The sequence below is a fragment of the Acyrthosiphon pisum genome, chromosome A2 (assembly GCF_005508785.2).
Source record: "Acyrthosiphon pisum isolate AL4f chromosome A2, pea_aphid_22Mar2018_4r6ur, whole genome shotgun sequence".
In the NCBI taxonomy this organism is placed as follows: Eukaryota; Metazoa; Arthropoda; class Insecta; order Hemiptera; family Aphididae; genus Acyrthosiphon; species Acyrthosiphon pisum.
The window spans coordinates 76,602,340-76,621,349 of NC_042495.1; the positions used below are offsets into that span (position 1 = coordinate 76,602,340).

Here is a 19,010-nt window from a genome sequence, read left to right on the forward strand (position 1 = left end):
AGGCAAATACTATAGATAAGAATACGGGACAGCTCGATTAAAAATCGCGACACATTTCGTCCCCCCGAAAACGTATAGGTTGCCTACTTAATACATTTTACGGCGTTGACTCTAATATTACACCTAATTTCTGATTCAAATAAGTACACAAATTAAAAATAGATTATCATCAAATACTATAGATATGTGTCTGTATTATATTTTGATAATAATGATTTGTTAAAAATTGTAAATTTTGAAATTTCTTATCATATGTCGGCTACGCCCAAGGATTGCTGATATAGGCAACCACTATGATTTTGTGGGGATATGTCGCAAGAATTTTAACATACACAATCCCGTATAATTGATATCTATAGTATTTGATTTAGGTAGATAGTACTATCTTAAATCGTGCTCCGTAGTCCGTAGTAAGGACGTTTCCGGACTCTTCTCTGGGGACAGTGTTTTAATTGTTTTAACTGGAGTCTTAGACACTCGGTGTACTCACTATTCACTAGTCTATATAGTACTTAGTAATCTACTATAGTCTGTACGGTACTACACCTACATGACAAAACACTGAACTAATACGTAATTTTATGCATTTGTATTGAATATTTTATAATTATTTATCTTTTGAGTTTGAACCGGCATGATGTAAATAAATATTAAAAATTCATATTATTCTAATATTTTTACGTATTAAAATCTTAAATCCCAATGAAATTCAAAAGTTACCTAAGTAGAATTTAATATGTTAAGACTGACCGATGAGAAATAATTAAAGTAACATGGAATGTGTAATTGCTGTTCACGCAGGTAAGATATCATAAGTTATACTAATGTAACCAAGTAAAACAACGGTAGTCTAAGTATCCAATAGGTTTTTTTTAATCAAATAATTTTCTGATACTCTGTAGATTGAAAACTAATATGTGTAATACTCGACTAAATTGATTTATATCTATTTTTAATTAGGTGCGGGATATCAAAAAGCAACTAAAGAAGCAAATTATAAAAAAATATGCATGAAAGCTTGTAAAAAAGTTGGTTACTATTATTATACAATTGAAATAAGTTTTTAAAAAATGTTATTTTTTAGGGATTGGAGATACTAAAAAATAATGGATCGGCCCTAGATGCAGTTGCAGTAGCCACTATGGTTTTAGAAGATTCTCCACTAACTAATGCTGGTTATGGATCTAATTTAACGTGGAATGGAGCTGTGGAATGTGATGCAAGTATTATAGATGGATCAAATATGCATTATGGAGGTGTTGGTGCTGTTTCTGGTATAAAAAATCCAATCGCTCTTGCCAAACTCATTTGTGAAAATCAAAATTTAAAAATGTCATTTGGAAGAATTCCTCCATGGTATATAATCATTCGTATAAGTAGATTATCTTATTTTTTTTTAGTATTAACTTTTTAAATTTAAAGAGTATAGTATATTTTCACCACAGAGCATAGAATATATCTTTGTCAGTGATTTCCACTTAAACTAACATTTATATAACTATTTATAATTATAAGCAATAGATGCCCTTATTGTAAACAAGTTTATTAAAATACTACCATAGTAGGGTTGCCATTTGCTTGAAATGGAAAACCAGGACAACAAAAAAAAAAAAAAATTGTCAAATCATAGATTCATAATAATATTTATTAGGCATATTATTGTTATTAATAATTTTTATAGTGAATTTAATACATTATATTTAGTTTAAAAAAAATAGTAGGTATAATAAGTATAATTTTATTTAACAAAACTTCAATAATTATTTTATTTATGTTATTAGAAAGTGTTAAATCTAAAACAAATTTATAAACACAATTAATTTTAGATACTGAGTGGAGCGAGGAAGCTATTGGTTTTACAATGATGTTTATTTTTTATTTTTTTTATATCTGATATACAAAATTTCTACAAGAAGGAGTTCTTCGATTTCAACATATAGTACCTTAACTTTTAGCAAATTAGATCAAGATGGTACTTTAAAGGGGTCATTTTTCGATTTTCTCAATAGTTATTAAATGCCACGGGAAAAAACACCGAAAAAACGCTAAAAATGGGATTTTAATTTCTAAATTCAACTTACGTGATAAAATAAATAATAACAATACAAAATATCCAGACTGACAAACCGTCTCCGCTCAGAATCATTTTTCTTATATAATGATATTATATTATTGAATTCAAGTCTTATACAATCCATTATACAATGACTCACTTGTAATCTACTGTACAGCAGAGCGACATCCACTTACCTACTTTTTTTAAATTCAATTTTATGTGGTTTCTTTACCAATACTATTATAAAATAACTCACGATGCACTTCATTAAAACTTTTTTACCATTTTGGACTCTCTAGTTGTCAAATTTTTTGTTGAATTTTTGTGGTTTCGTGATCTTTGTTATTCACAATGTCTTCGTAAAAATGATGACATAGTTTATTTTCCATAATTGTTTTAATGACTGAAGTTTCTTCTACAGTATTGAAACCTAATTTAGTAATTTATTCCAGGATTATTGTCCAGCCGCCATTTATTAAAAAAATATTCTTTTAATTGCAGTGTTAGATCTAGGTTATACAAATAAAAATTCTACTTATTTTAACATAGTAAAATCAATGTTATTTTCAATAAATTACTTGAAAAATAGGTAACCATTTTTCTACAGTAGAGTTTGTACTATGCCATTCATAAGGTTTTCATTGATTTATAATTTTGTTGTCTGTACAAATATAGAAACAGATAAGATCGTTTTTCGCCCAGATTTCATTTAATTATTTGTTATAAATATTTATTTTTATAAATGGGCCATATTCAAGAAACAGGAATAATTAAACCATCTAATTTTATACACATCCCAGCCGGGATCTTAAATGAAACGGGAGTGTATTTAATACCTGCTGTGTCCAAGCTAAATTTAGACGAATAGTAACCCTATATTATATAGTACTATAATTCTTGATAAAAAAAAATGTACTGTACCTATTATAAGTATTATTTAAGGTTGAATTTAAATTAATTTTGGGATTTTAACTAACTTACCTAATTATCGTGTTCATTAATATTTTATTCTTATATATTTTCAATTTTTATTTAATACTTTTGCGAGAATTTTTATACTTTGTTGGGAACCCCCGATGTACACCATTGTATGTGAAATAATATGATGAAATTAACATGGCATAACTGAGGTCAACTCAAAATTGTATTTTTAATCTGTGGTTCATTTTCCATGTTTTTATTTCTTAAGGGGTGATGCATTAAAATATAGCTTAACATTTGGTAAGATGTTACATCACAAATGTAAGATCTGCTGTCTGGACTATAATTTATATTATCTGGCTCAATTAAAATTTATTTTTCTCAATTTAGTTTACTTGTTGGTCTCGGAGCTCATGAATATGCAATAGCAAATAATATTGTAGCTGTTGACCCATTTAATTTAATATCAGGTATAGTGATATTTTCAACCATTATAACCATTCTATGTTGTGTGTTTTATGACTATTGTTATATTCTTTTAGAAAAATCAAAAAAAGACTTTGTCCACAATAAATATAAAGTTATTAATCAAAAGTACAGTAATTGTCAAGTAACTTTAAAATATATATATCAGTTTTTTTTTTTTACTGAAAAGTATTATTATGTTTTATAGGCTGGAAACTCTAGATTAGATACTGTAGGTTGTGTTGGTATGGATAAGTTGGGAAATGTTGCTGCATCATCTTCTAGTGGTGGAATTTTATTGAAACAAGATGGTCGCGTTGGACAAGTAAATTGTATTAATATTTTTACAATAACAATTATTTATTTATTTATTTATTTATGTTTTTTGGTTAGCCCAATATACATTGTATTGGAGTAAATTTATCATAACAATTTTAATTTTATATTTTTTTATATTTTTCACTAGTTTAAAGTTCAATTTTGACAAAATTTGTAAAACTCACAAAACATTATAGATCATTTTGAATTTGAGAATGCATACCATTTTTAATATTCATACCTAAGCTTGAAAATGTAATACTAGGTTTCACATAAGTTTTATACAAAAATATAAAAAAAAAAGTTAAACGTGAAGGTGTATAAATATTTTATGAGCTTTAAAAGTTCAAATTTTTACAATTTTAGATATTCAAACATACAATAGATAATAAAAACGATGTATCCTTCTACAATTTTAATTATGTAGTAATTCAAAAAATACGAACATACAAAACACCCTCATGGCTGTTCTCCTGCATTTACAGTGACTTACATTTTGAGTGAATCTCGTTGCACTCAAAATATACTATATTATAGCAGAACAGCTTCTCTGGTTCTCTACTTATAAATTATAGAATTCAATTTCTTATAAATTTATAAGTTATACATTAAAAGATATTTTACTAATTTATGAAATTTATGATAGTGATTTATTTTTTGGTTGCTTAATTTGGTCCTGGTAAATTGAAATCTGTAGCCTCCATGCCGCAAATGTCACCTGCAACTAAAATAGTACACTAATTTACTATAGCTACACAATTTACTATAGAATCTATTGTGATTTGTAAAGAACCTATTTAAAATGTATTGTATTTAATGTGTCATAATATTTTTTTAGGCTGCTTTATTGGGATCAGGATGTTGGGCCCAAAATATGTCTGATGATGTTGCAATGGCAGTAACAACATCTGGTTGTGGTGAACATCTGATTAAGACAAACCTAGCTAGAGAAATGTCTAAACAACTTCTTAATTCTTCTTGCCCTACAATTGCAATTACTAAATGTTTTAATGAAGATTTTATACGTTAGTTATTTATTATAACTAAATTTTTTGTTTGATATATCTATATTCCTAAATGTAAGCATTTTATTTTTCAGATTCACCAATATTAAAAAATTGTAATGAAAAACTTGCAGGTGCACTGGTATTATATAAAAACAAAGATTGTTGTGAAATTTTGAGTGCGCACACTACAAAATCAATGTGTATTGCCTATGCTACTGAAAATGACAAAAAAGTATGTATTTGGTTTCAATTGTTGTAATGTTTTAGTAATTACAACCACAATTTTAAATTGTGATAATTACACATTGGCTAATCAATAAATATTGATTATTTTTGAAGATGCTTAACAACATAAAATTAATATAAATAAGTTGTGAGCATTGGCTCAATAGGTATGCTTTTCGTGTGAAACGGGTTATAAATTGTACAAAAATAATTAAATAATATGCCATATTAGAAATATATAATCTGTATCCAATGATAAACATTTCATACAAATAAAAAATTATTCAATTTTCATTTGCCAAAACAAAATTCCTGTGTGAGCCAGTCTATAGCAACATTTATATGGGTTGAATAAATAAAAAAACAATTGAAATCGGTCAAGTAGTTTTTGTGATTAGCCATTAGTAACTTCCATTTGTTACAGTAACGTGTTATTGATAATTTGCAAAATTACTACCTTACAATTTTTAGGAGGGAGCGCATTTAGATTTTTACACATCAATAACAGTTTTTTATGAAATCATATGTATTTTTTTTTAGAGTTTTGTGAGCCGTTTAATGACAAATACTTTGCCAGGAACTAGTGTAATGGTACAAGGTTATCCTATATAAGTATTGTTAAGAAAAAGAGCTTAAATTTATAAATATTATATTCCTTGCCTAAATAAAATTGATTTTAACAAATAATAAAGCTTTAATGTGCTGTTGTGTTTTTATTAGATACCTTATGTTAATAGTGTAAATTTGTGCTATTATCAAATTTAAAGCTAAAAATACTGTCCATGTGTGCATATTGGTTTTTTTTACAGTTTTTAAATTTCTCTGCGATATAATATGAGCATACTAAAATAATTGTACTATCTCACATACCCACAACTTGCATAAAGATGCCTTTAAAGTATAATAGTGGGTCGATTCACTCTAGCTAACATTGAAGCTATGAATTTGTTATTTGTATTTTAAAATAATAACAAGTGTCTTGAAAAGTGGTTATACCTTATAGGTATAAGAGTATTATATATATAACTATATAAATAATTGAGTGAAAAAAGTAAGAACACATCAATTAAGAAATTTATAAAAATGTTGAAACAAAATACAGAGCTGCAACTCTGTCATTTTTCTCATGTTTAGTTACATTATATTTCGTAAACGGTCACTTTTCTCTCTTATAGCCCTTTATTATAATGTTTCGAGATAAAAACTGAAATTAATCATGTAATTTTTAAAATTCTGTTCATTTAATTTCCGTGGTTTAAAATTTATAGTATACTAACTATAATATCTTAGTCGTTGATTTTACCACAGAATAGGTTTGGAGAGTATCTATTCTGATTTCACCTATTCTGTGGTTGTTGTAGAGATTATAAAAAAAAAAGATTTGCTGGTAATATAGTATGACCACTGACTAGTGACTTATAGATGCACTGAACACCGTTGTGTGCCTCTATATTTATAAATATATTATCATTAGTTGTAATCTTCTCTGGTTAATTTAATAGAAAACTTGTTTTGTTATTAAAGTTTTAAGTGGTTTTTACGCTGTTAACATTTCCAATTTGTCAAGTATATTATTACTGTTTGTTTTTTTTTTAAATTGGTGTGTCAAATTAAATCATATTTTTATTCAATCATGGGAAAATGTACAGTTTAAGATGCATGTCTCTCAAAAGAGGATTCTTCTTATAATAACATTTCAACGTGGGGGGGGGGGGGCAAAAGCATTCAAATACACAGGTTTTTTGCGTTGCTTGTGGTAATTCAAATAGGTAGTCACTTTTAGTCACCTAAAAAAAACAATCTATAACTTTTTTTTCAGTTTTTGAGTTGCAGCACTGAAAATGTTAAAACATGGATAATTGATATGTTTGACAGTTAGGGGTATGCCACTGCAGTGCAAACAAGAGGTTTTTAGGTTCTTCTCTCTTCATGAGCTGTTGGTGAATGTGGGTATATCCTATTCTAAGACGGGTGATGAAGGTATCCTGTTTCCTGGTGATGTTGTCAGGGAAAAGCCAAGGAGAGGTGGTTTTTTGATCTCGTGTAATTTGGTTAATAGTTATAACCATATGTTTTCCCATTATTCAAGAGTGTCTTTGGCTATAATTCTTTTAATGTCCTGGTATGAGAAGTCTGGGGATGTGAGAAGGTTATTGGATAAATTGGCCAGTTTGGCGGCCTTGTCGGTATGTTTGTTGCCCTCTATATTACTATTGATTGGTATATAAATATGATATTATATAATCAATGATATTACAATATGTTTTTACCTTTTTTATTTTTCATGGTATCGAGAACCGGAGGGGGAACTGCGTTAGCATTACGTCCCCTAATATGTTTTTACCTAATGCGTTTTGTATTTTTCTAGCAATATCGGTTGATTTCCATTGGACCTGGAGGCTAGTAAAATTGTAAAGGGAGTCATTAAGAATTATGATCAGGTTAGCTACATTTTTTGTGTGGCGAACTCAATGGCCAGGACTTCAGCAGGTCGCGGCTGATCGGCTGCCGCCTGAATTTCTAATGTAGATCTGATTGTATCGTTTGATGTGTACCAGTCCAAACCTGCAGTGATCTGACGAAGAGAAGTAGATTGTAGTGCCTCGACTCTCGAGTTTTGACCAGCTGGTTCTTGATATTGTTAGCAACCAGTAATTTTTACTTCGTTTATTGTAAGGGCCGAGGCACAGAATAGATGAAATTTCATTTATTCTGTGGTCGAGGCACTGTGTGCCGTGGATTGGCCACACTGCGCCTTATGCTCATAGTACCGGGACGGACCGCGAAAGCGCCCTGTCCAACCAGTTGAGTTCACTCATGGTTCCGTACAACCGATCGAGTCCGTTATTTTTGTATGTTTTTGCTAAGCGACCGGTGACGTAGTTTCCGTCACCGTGTCCTCCAGGCAACCGAAACAGTACTACAAACAGGCAAGTGGTTTATTGGAATTTTGGATCTTTTTTTCAGTTTTGGAATCATTATGATGTCTGCGATTTTCCACTGGTTGAGAAAGAATGTCTGGTACAAGCATTATAAATTCTGCTCAGAATTATAGTTAATCCCCCCCTGCGTTTCAAGGAACAGTTTGATATAAGGTTTGGCCCGGGTGTTCATTTGTTAGGAAGTTTGCGAAGCGTGTTCTATATTTTCCCTGGAGAGAAAAATATCTGTCGTAAACTGAATTTTTGTGTTGATTTAGGGATTCCTGGACTGCCTTGTCAACCCAGTAAGTGCTGGAAAGAAGTGAAAATTGGTTTTTCATGCTAGTGGCGAAGATATTGGCTTTTTCTTCAGAGTAAAAATGAAGATTTCCTAGGTCGTCTTTGAGTGGATTGTATGGAAGTGATTTCCTTAGAAGATGTTTGTTCAGTTTATAAAGTTTGGACCATCCCTGTGGAGTAGTTAGGAAATTGGACCATTCTTCCTCGTGGTTTGAATAGAAGAGGTCACTAACTAAACGAGTTTGGCGATTGAGTAGGGTTTTGATGGCTGGGTTTCTTGTCCTTTGCCAAATGGATCTTAGCTTAGGTGTTTTAATAATTTGAGAACGGATAACCGGTGGTAGATCTGATTTTCTGTCTGACGAATTATGTGTTACAGAATTGGTCTTAATGTTTTCTGAGAAAAAATCAGTGATTAGTTGAATAGCCAAGTTTATTCGGTCCTCTGTGGCTAGTGGAGGGAGAACTTGACACCAAGCTTTGACTCCATATCTACTTCATATTTTTGCCAGTCGGTGAAATATAGAGGTTTTAGCGGAGACACATGTATAGAGCGGTGGTGAATATCAAGCAGGACAGTTTAGTGGTTGGATGAAGCTCACTTGGAAGATTTTCTAGATGATATCCAAGGCAACCTGCCTTTATGATGAAAATGTCAAGAACATCGGGGCTTTGATTTGGGTGAGTTGGATAACGTGTTGGTGATGTTGGAGCAGTAACTGTTGAGTCTAATCTTGTATCTATGTGTCTGATTAAAGCTCTACCTGCCATGTTGGAAGACTTGCTATTCCATGTTTGATGTTTGGCATTAAGTTTGCCTGCTATAATAACATTTTGGCCCGAATTTAGGATGTTAACAAAGTCAGCCGTCAGGTGGTGGGTTCTTGGACTTAAGTACACCGCGACAAGGATGAGTTCTTCATCATTAGTTTTAACTTGGATTGCCGTGTTTGTGATGGATGTTGTATTGATTTTGATGTTGAAGTGAATACATTTCTTTGTTTACTAGGATTACAGTGCCTCCTACTAAATGATGGCCGTTTACTAGTGGTATATTTGTTGAGTAGGTGAAGAAGTTTGAATTAACGGAAGACAGGTGGTTTTCATTTAACAAGATGATGTCGACCTTTTTCCTTTGAACAAGATCGAGGAGTTCCATAGGCTTCTGAGTAACGCCTTTAGAGTTCCAAAACATAATTCTAGTGTCAGACATTATGGGATAGGCGGAGGGGGGTGAGAGCAGTTGGAGTAAAGATTAAAACGTCTCTGATGTTGGCGGTACCGGCTGTGAGCTCTGAAAGCAGGTTAGTAAGCATTTGGATGTCGGCTGGATTGACAGACTGGTTTAGAAATTTTGTAGGCTGGGGCTTAACAGCAATTGCATATGACTGAGGGCAGAATTAAACATCATCATATTTAGTTGAAGGTGTGGTGGTTACTGGAGGTTGATGAAGATAGGATGATTGAACACTCTGGTGTTGATATGTGTATAAGGTTCCTTGTTTTTCGGATTTTGTCTTTAAGAATCCTGGACATTGTTGGCTGTGTGAGGGCCTCCGCAATTAATGTACAGGAGTCTTGTAGTAGTCTTTAGCCAAGTGAGATCCAGCACATTTCACGCACCTTGGGGTGAATCTACAGTAGATGCTGGAATGACTAAATCTTTGGCATTTGAAGCACTGACTGGGTTTGTCGCTTTATAAGTTTCTGCCTTAACTGAGATATAAAAGAAGGAAGTTTCCTTAAATATAGACTTGCTGGCAGACAAGCAATTGTTTGGTAAGGAGACCATATGATGGGCAGTTTTATACCGTTTTTGACAAATTGGCGGACTGCGGATATTTCGTAACCTTTTGACCCTAACTAGTTCTTCGGAGAGTTTAAGATAGGATATATCGATAGGCAGGCCCCTGATTATGACTGAGGGTTTTTTCTTTCGGACTTGGAAGTTTAGGTGTTGTTAAAATATTTTTGGACAATTCTAAACATTTCAATGTCAATGTATTGTATTTTGACCGAGTCATTTCGGAAAGCTTTGACTACTATCGAGTCAATAGGAACTACAGTCATAATAATTTAGTCACTGCTTTCCTCCAGTCTGAAGTAGAAGTAATTAGTGGCGGTGTAGGTTTGGTCTTTGGCTCGACGGGTGGAAGGTCTTGAGTAAGTGTAGTCGAGGATTGACTGGAGTTTGATTTTGTCCAGAGTGGAATTATGGATGGTTGTTGGTGGTGATCCTGGTGTAGATTTAAAATTGGAGTGTGAAGGTTGACTTGATATTTGGGCTGTTAGGGTTGCCTCTGAATTGGACAACATGGATTCGGAGTTTAATGAAGAAAGGGATTCGTTATATTTTTGTTTTGGTTTTTGTTTGACGCATTTGAAGTGGAGAAGCCGTTGAAATTGGTCTTTTGGTTGTAGCCTTTTGAGGAGGAAGAAGATTTTGGTCGGAACCGCGGCGTGGAACGTTTTTCTTTACTCTTGTCATTATTACTAGCGGTAGGACAATCGTGCACGATGTACAGATGCAACCCAGTGGTGTGAACCCTCGGGTTAACTTGTCAGTTAACCAAGTTAACTTGGTCGGCGGGGGGAGTAGTAAAAGTGGTACTTCCGATTAATGTATGATGTCTGATCATATTAGCTCATTCAGACCGAAGCTAGTGCCATATTCAACGCTGAGATGGTGAACACAGAACGTCAACTGGATTGGCTCATACGTCTTGTCCGCGTACTAGAAGAACAGCTGCTTTGAACGCTGAACGTAGACTGATCTGATGTGTGTTCATTAATAAGGTTATTTAGTGAAAACATCCGGTATATATCTGTGGCTTTGTGAAGAAAGGCCAATGTCACATTTTGACAAAATTAAGATTAATTGACCAATGTCATTAAAATTTGCCTATGTTTTATGTATTGAAGGGTCTCTTATGCTGTATGATTAAATTGGATTTGACATAAGACTTTTTTACAATAACGGATAAAATAAAAATCGATTTATTATGGGCCTATATCGATATTGGCCATAAATAAATTGGCTTAATTAAGTTTATAAATGTAGAAGTTACTAATTATTACGCTGAATTGAATATTATTATTAGGTGTTCATAAAAAAGTTAAGTTCTTTTATTATTATAAGTTGTTTATTATAAATTTTAGTTTTTGGCTATTTTCAAACCAAAGTAAATTATTATTATTTCTGGGGGAGGGGGGGGGGCAATGTCAAACTAAAACGTACACATTTATAGTTAAAAACTAAATGAGAGCTATACAAAGAAATAGAATACAATTTAATTAAGTAACAGAATTTTTAGAGTATCAGAAATATTGTCACAATTTAATTTTATAGAAGGTATTTTTACTCTAGAACTAAAATTGAGCGTTTTATACTCAGACTGCCTAAACGCATTTTGTCTATACCTATCGTATTCGTGTGTAAGACGTACCCAGGGTGTGACGTCCTCTTAACTAACTAGTTGGCTGAGCATGCAATAGATATAGATAAGAGGCTGCCTGCAGGGGGAGGGCCACGCTCCCCCCACTCATTTAGATGATACCTAATTTGTATAGCATTTTATTGCATTTATTTGCATTTTATATAGCAGTCTTGGAGGGCGATAAGGAAGACTGATAACTGATAAGGTGGCACAAAATTGTAAATTTTTTTTACGATGTGATATAAAAAACAGAATTTATAATAAGTTTATTATTTTTTCGCTGGCTCCCCCGAGAAAAATTTCTGCGAGCGGCCTTGTATAGATACACGATAAGTTCTCAAATTGTTATTTCAAAACCTATAGCTTAATGCTTAGATTGCGCCGAAGACAAGACATTTAGGTAAACGTATAGACTATAAGTATAACATTATACTTCGTAATTACTAATTGCTTTGTTCAACAGGTAGTTGTGTGCAAATTTCCACATCACCTTTGTTCAAAAACGACAACATTGGAATAATGAAGTCCGTTTAAAATTTAAATGCATGAAGTATTAGGTACATATGGTGCGTTTTTTTTATCGGGGTAGAGTGGTAGACATCCCCGTTAAGTCCTAATCGACACGTACAAAGAAAGTGTCAATTTTACCCACTCTTTCACCAGACAGTTATCAGTGTTTTAAAAAATACTTATAAGATAAAGTATTTAAAATACCACCCAAATACTATCTATAGTTGAGTATTACTCAAATACTTTTTAGAAGTATTTGAAATAATTTTCAAATACAAAACGAAAAAATCAATTTAATTCTGAATCATTCATAATATATTATATTAATCAAACATTTCAGTGTTGCATTTTAAGAACATTATTTGTTCAAAATGCTTATCTGTCATATTTGTTATATATTGGTAGGTACCGAAAACGTACCGTTGCGATCGTCTTCGAGTGTCGACGATAAAAAGACGGTTTCTCGGAGTAAAAATATTTTTTGTCACCCCTGCACCGAAAGTTTGGTTTTCGACCACGGTTGGAGCGTTGGAAAGCAACCTTTTCCGTCGATTAAGCGGAAAAGAGGAAATCCCCAAAAGTGCCGGCGGAAAAAAAGAAATCCCCAAAAGTGCCGGCCGCCGGGCGCGTATCCCCTGCACAACCAGAAACTAACTAACCACGGTCCTTACAAGACATAAACTTTTGGTTACATCTTAAATTTATAGTATAAACAATTAAACATATTTTGTAGAAAAATCTATAATTGTTGCATAGATCCCTGCGGCCTGCATACCCTTTTCCATGAACGCAGGGGCGTGACAAAAAATAGTATGTGTGGCTCACTTCCCGCCCTTGCCACACTACATACTATAGTTAAGCTATTAATAGACGAAAACTAAAACTATATAAAATTGTTCATAAATGATAAATATATATAATATTATTATGACATTATTATTATTTGACAATGAATAAAGAATTAAAGGAATACAAAAAGTATTCAATAATAAAAAAATGTATTTAAAATACCGTTCAAATACTTCAAAAATAAAAGTATCTAAAAAAGTATTCAATACGGAAAAAAGTATTTGAATACTTTTACTCAAATACTTTACAACACTGACAGTAATTTACTGTTAATGATAAATGGTGGACACGTTTTTGTTTTTACAGTATACCTGTATAAGACTTGTTTAATAGGTAGAGTAACCTGGGGTATAACGGCGCACCTAACATTTAACAGCTGTTATGTGGTAGTATACACGTCTTAGAAATATTGTTAAATTGTTTTCCTATCATAAATATTATGTAGATTTAAATTTTCCAACCAAAAGTTGATTTTACCAAAGCAAATACTAAAAATTCCAAATAATTAGAAATTATAACAAATGCGTCTTTTACCATCTTCAACAGTATCTTGTTTGATGGGAAAGTGAATCTAGTTGGTGCATTCGGGAGGTCAAAATTTGAAATTTCCAATAGTTTTCAAAAGGGCTGTGAAAAACAAAAGAAAAATTAAAGAAAAACGGGAATTTTTACGCAAAAGCTGTTTTCGAGAAAATCAACTTTGGTTTTTGGTGTAACTTTAAAACAAATAACCGTAGATACATGAAATTTTCACTGGTTGTTTATATTTCCATTTTTTATACATGATAAAATTTTCAAAATATTTTGATTTGTGTTGAACTGTTTAGGGACATTTTCAGTTTCCAATTTAATTAGTTTTTTTTTTTCTATGAATGTCAATAAAACTTTATTTGCTGAGTAAAAATACTTGAAAATTTAATACAAGGCTCCTACTATATTGTTAAAATGACATTTGAAAAATATTAAAAATCCTTAGTCACAGTTTTTTTTTATTAGCATTTAAAGTTTAAAAATTGACAAAATATGGAAAAACCACGAAAATTACCTAATTATGTTGAGTTTATAATTCGTAAAAATGTTTCTTTTTAGAACTAAGATTTTAAAATGTAATACAAGATTCCTTATTTCCTTATAGGATAATCTACCTTTATCAAAAAAAAAAATGTCTATAAGAAACTAAAATTAAATTTTTATGAGCGTTCGAAATTCATCTTTTTACAACATTTGATATTCACTCGATTTCTTACGTAACGATTTACTTATTTTGTTGTGATTAAAAAACGAATGACTAGATACTTGAAAATTTCACTGAATGTTTATATTATTATTTTCAATATACAATGAAATTTTGAAAATAATTTGACTCTTTTTAAGCTGTTTACCCACATGGTCAGATTTCAATTTTTTTAGTTTTTTTTTTCTATAAATATCAATGAAGTTTCATCTGTTGGGTCAAAATGTGAAAAATTTAATACAAGGCTCCTGATATATTGTTACAATAGCAGTTGAAAAATATTAAAAAATACATAGGCACAATTTTTTTTTATAAGCATTTAAAGATCGAATTTTTACAAAATTTATCAAATTTAAAATTGAATAATTATTTCGTAGTTAAAAATTTATAAAATGTACAACTTTTATATCTAAGGATTGAAAATTTAAAACAAGATTCCACGTAAGTAGTTAAATCTGTTACCAAAAAATCTAAAAAATACATAAGCACAGTTTATTTTTATAGTCATTTTAAGCTCAAATTTGGACGAAATTACATATTAAAAAACCTGGAATAATTTTAGTTATTTTGTTGTGATTGTATAATATTATTCGTGGGTACTTGAAACTTCTAAAGTATACTATTATATATCTATGATAGTACCACGATTTGTTGTTGATGTATAACGCGTTATAAGTACCTAATGGATATTGTGATATGATTAATTTAGAATTCATTATACCTACCTATTATTGGTCAATTTTTTTTAATACCATAGATAAGAATATAAGATTCCTTATATTATATCTAGACTGACATACCGTCTCCGCTCAGAATCGTTTTTCTTATACAGTGATATTATATCATTGAATTCAAATTTAATACTTTCCATTATACAGTGACCCACTTATAACCAACTGTACAGTAGAGCGACATCCACTTACCCATCTTTTAGATTCTGAGTGGAACGATGAATGTATTGATTTTAAAATGATGTGTGTTTTTTAATTTTTTAATTTTTGTGTCTGTCATTACGGTTTGGAGCAGTAAAAATGCTTCGATTTTCTTCAACAGTATCTTGTTTGATGAGAAAGTGAATCTAGTTGGTGCATTCGGGAGGTCAAAATTTGAAATTTCCAATAGTTTTCAAAAGGGCCGTGAAAAACAAAAGAAAAATTAAAGAAAAACGGGAATTTTTACGCAAAAGCTGTTTTCGAAAAAATCGACTTTGGTTTTTGGTGTAACTTTAAAACAAATAACCGTAGATACATGAAATTTTCACCGGTTGTTTATATTTCCATTTTTTATACATGATAAAATTTTCAAAATATTTTGATTTGTGTTGAACTGTTTAGGGACATTTTCAGTTTCCAATTTTATTAGTTTTTTTTTCTATAAATGTCAATAAAACTTTATTTGTCGAGTAAAAATACTTGAAAATTTAATACATGACTCCTGATATATTGTTACAATAGCAGTTGAAAAATATTAAAAATACATAGGCATAATTTTTTTTTATTAGCATTTAAAGTTCAAAAATTGAGAAAATATGTAAAAATCACAACAATTAGCTAATTATTTTAAGTTAATAATTCGTAAAAATTTTTCTTTTTAAATCTAAGATTTGAAAATGTAATTCAAGATTCCTTATAGGATAATCTACCTTTAACAAAAAAAAAATGTCTATAAGAAACTCAAATTAAATTTTTATGAGCGTTTGAAATTCATATTTTTACAACATTTGTTATTCACTCGATTTCTAAAAAATGAATAATTATTTCGTAGTTAAAAATTTATAAAATGTTCAACTTTTGTAACTAAGAATTGAAAATTTAGAACAAGATTCCACGTAAGTAATTAATTCTGTTACCAAAAAATCTTAAAAATACATTTACACAGTTTATTTTTATAGTAATTTTAAGTTCAAATTTGGACGAAATTACACTATATAAAAACCTGGAATAACTATTTTAGTTATTTTGTTGTGATTGTATAATATATTTCGTGGGTATACTTGAAATTTCTTAAGTATACTATTATATATCTATGATAGTATCACGGTTTGTTGTTAATGTATAACGCGTTATAAGAACCTAATGGATATTGTGATATGAATAATTTGGAATTTATTATAGGTACCTATTATAGGTCAATTTTTTTTAATACCATATATTATATTATGTCTTATACCTAGACTGACATACCGTCTCCGCTCAGAATCGTTTTTCTTATACAATGATATTATATCATTGAATTCAAATTTAATACCATCCATTATACAGTGACCCACTTGTAATTTACTGTATACATAGGCGGAACTACGGTGGTGGCAGAGAAGGCAACTGCCCCTCCTGCAAACCGTACCTGTATTAATACAGAATTCCTTATTAACGACCCCCTCCCCTGAACATATAGTTAGATGGTTAAAATATATTCTGGCCCCCCTGCCAAGAGGGTCTAGTACCGCCTATGACTGTATAACAGAGCGACATCCACTTACCCACCATTTTTTAAAAAATAATTCGTTTTATTTCACAATAGTTTAAAAATGATCAAAACATGCAATAATATCCTCTGTCCATCATATTAATCAATTATTTTTATCATGTTTACCTATATTCCTACTTATTTTATAGTTTTTTGATTACCAAAATTGTAATATGTTTTATGCATTTTTTAAAAATAATATAAAAATGTAGCTGCATATATTTAAGCATATTTTGAAAATGTTGACTGCATATTTCAATAATTTTTAGTTTAACAAGTCAAGTCCCGGATCCTAAATTTATTTATATACGATAACTGTAAAAACTTGGTTTTAATCTATACTTAAACACCCCCAATTTTATAATTCTGGCTACGCTTCGATTTTTAAACTTGCATTTGCATAGCTTGGACATACTGTATGACGTATGCGCCATGCGGTATGCCAAGTAAGCACAAAATGTGTTTCATGTAACTATGAATGTGTGTTTAAAAATACCAATTCTTTTATACAATATTTTAACATTTTACAGTTTTTAGATAATATTTATAATTTTAAGGTCATGTTTGACATTTTGAAGACACTATTTTCTATTTTTAACTTAAGTAAAAACTTTATGAATTTTGAGAAAATAAAGATTTTAATAAAGACTACAAATTTAGTCGAAGAATAATAAATTAACATTGCTGTAACTTGTTTTAACTAATTTAAATCAGTCTCAGTTATAGATTGTAATAAATTAAAAATACAATAGAGAGTGACTAAAAAAAGTTCACATAATAATAATTATGTTGTAGCCACGAATACGTACCTACTTATATCTTAAGTAGCCCGGGAGTCGGAAAAAAGTCCGTGGAAAAAAAGTACACGGAAAAGTCAGATTTAATTTTCTTTGGTGAAAAAGTCCGGTTTGATTTTTTGTTTCATAAAAAAATGTCTTGATTTATTAATATATAAGTAAATATAGTTGAAAATAAATAATATTATAATTAAATATACTTAATTGAATTCAAAATTTATAATACTGAAAAACATGTTATTAATAATAAAAAATATGATTGGTATCGTAGTATCGTACTATCGTGTAATATAATTTAAAACTATAAATAATTAAAACTAATATTTATCTCATTTCTGAATACAATGGCCAATGGGCAATATTGATTAAAAATTCTTCCACCAATATTTCGTTAATGGACACTCTAGAACATAAGTTTTTTAAACGTTAATCGGTGTTATCAAACTTTTGTTTTTTTGGTGCTTAAAGTCTTGAATCCTTTTACCTATAATTCATGTAACGCACTAACGCTATTTTAGCTCTATCTACTCCTAACTCTTCACGCATTTTAGAAATTAACTTCTAGACGGTTAGGTGCGCGTGTCCGAAAAGATGCGTAAAACTGTTGTTCCTAACTCTCGCAAATGTTGTTTGTATGATGTTGACTGTTTATCGTAGCAACGTGAACGTTCCATATTTCTAATAGAAATAACGGTTTGTTTTTTAAATTTTATATTCTAACCTTTTCCTTAATTTCTATATGTGTCATTGACGTATTTGGAATTGTAGTAAATAATAATCAAGAACCTCTGTAGCTTCTTCTGTACAAATCGTCTTTAAATATTTCATTCCGTCATAAACTTTATTTATTGGCAAAAATGCTAACCTGTTTAAGTGGTCTAACATAACAAAATAATGGCCCTAATATCAGAAAGAAAGACAAAAGATTGGTTTTGCTGAATGCGAATTTGCGATATTGCTCATGTGTCAGAGAAGAATAAACAATTAATAGTGCTCTGATATCTACATAAAAGGCACTGCGTAATCCGACAAATGGTACATTTTTAAAAATATACCTTGAAACATTAATCAACTACTGAGAGATCTATTGCCAGATTACAAGTTACAGCAGTGCCGTAGCCAGGAAAAAATGTTGGGGGGGGGCACTTAAATTTTTTTCCTTAACCTTTGAAATGCTAGAATATCTAATTATGACCCCTTTGTTCATAAAGTGTATCTACAACTAGTTTTATGACTGGGTTAATGTATTCATCAATATTATTATCATTATATCAAAATGTGTTGTAAACAAAACGTTCCATTTATGGTTTGAATATTATTAAAATTTACTAACAAAAATACAAGACTATTTTAGGACTGTTGAAAGCTGGTAGTTTTTTGTGTAATTAGATCAATAAGCGGAAAAAAATATACTTCCAGAAATCCAATTTTAATTTCGAAAAAAACATAATTTCTTCGCTTTTTGTGTGTTTTGTTGGAAGCGATTTTTTCGGGGGGGGGGGGG

The 19,010-nt window shown here is 30.6% G+C and overlaps 1 protein-coding gene across 2 annotated transcripts; it reads left to right on the forward strand.

Annotated features, from left to right (window-relative positions):
* The first annotated feature begins 273 nt into the window (after window positions 1-273).
* On the forward strand, window positions 274-5,703 carry LOC100159692 (threonine aspartase 1). Of its 2 annotated transcripts, XM_001947414.5 has the most exons (9): window positions 274-801; window positions 961-1,028; window positions 1,085-1,356; window positions 3,368-3,447; window positions 3,520-3,587; window positions 3,651-3,767; window positions 4,599-4,785; window positions 4,860-4,999; window positions 5,533-5,703. In XM_001947414.5, exons 1-9 carry the CDS (start codon window positions 774-776, stop codon window positions 5,602-5,604), a joined length of 1,032 nt encoding a protein of 343 aa, XP_001947449.1. In that variant the 5' UTR covers window positions 274-773; the 3' UTR covers window positions 5,605-5,703. The 2 variants fall into 2 exon arrangements, with proteins under 2 accessions (XP_001947449.1, XP_008185903.1); XM_008187681.3 differs by lacking the exon at window positions 961-1,028 and having other exon boundaries at window positions 275-801.
* Window positions 5,704-19,010: the final 13,307 nt, after the last annotated feature.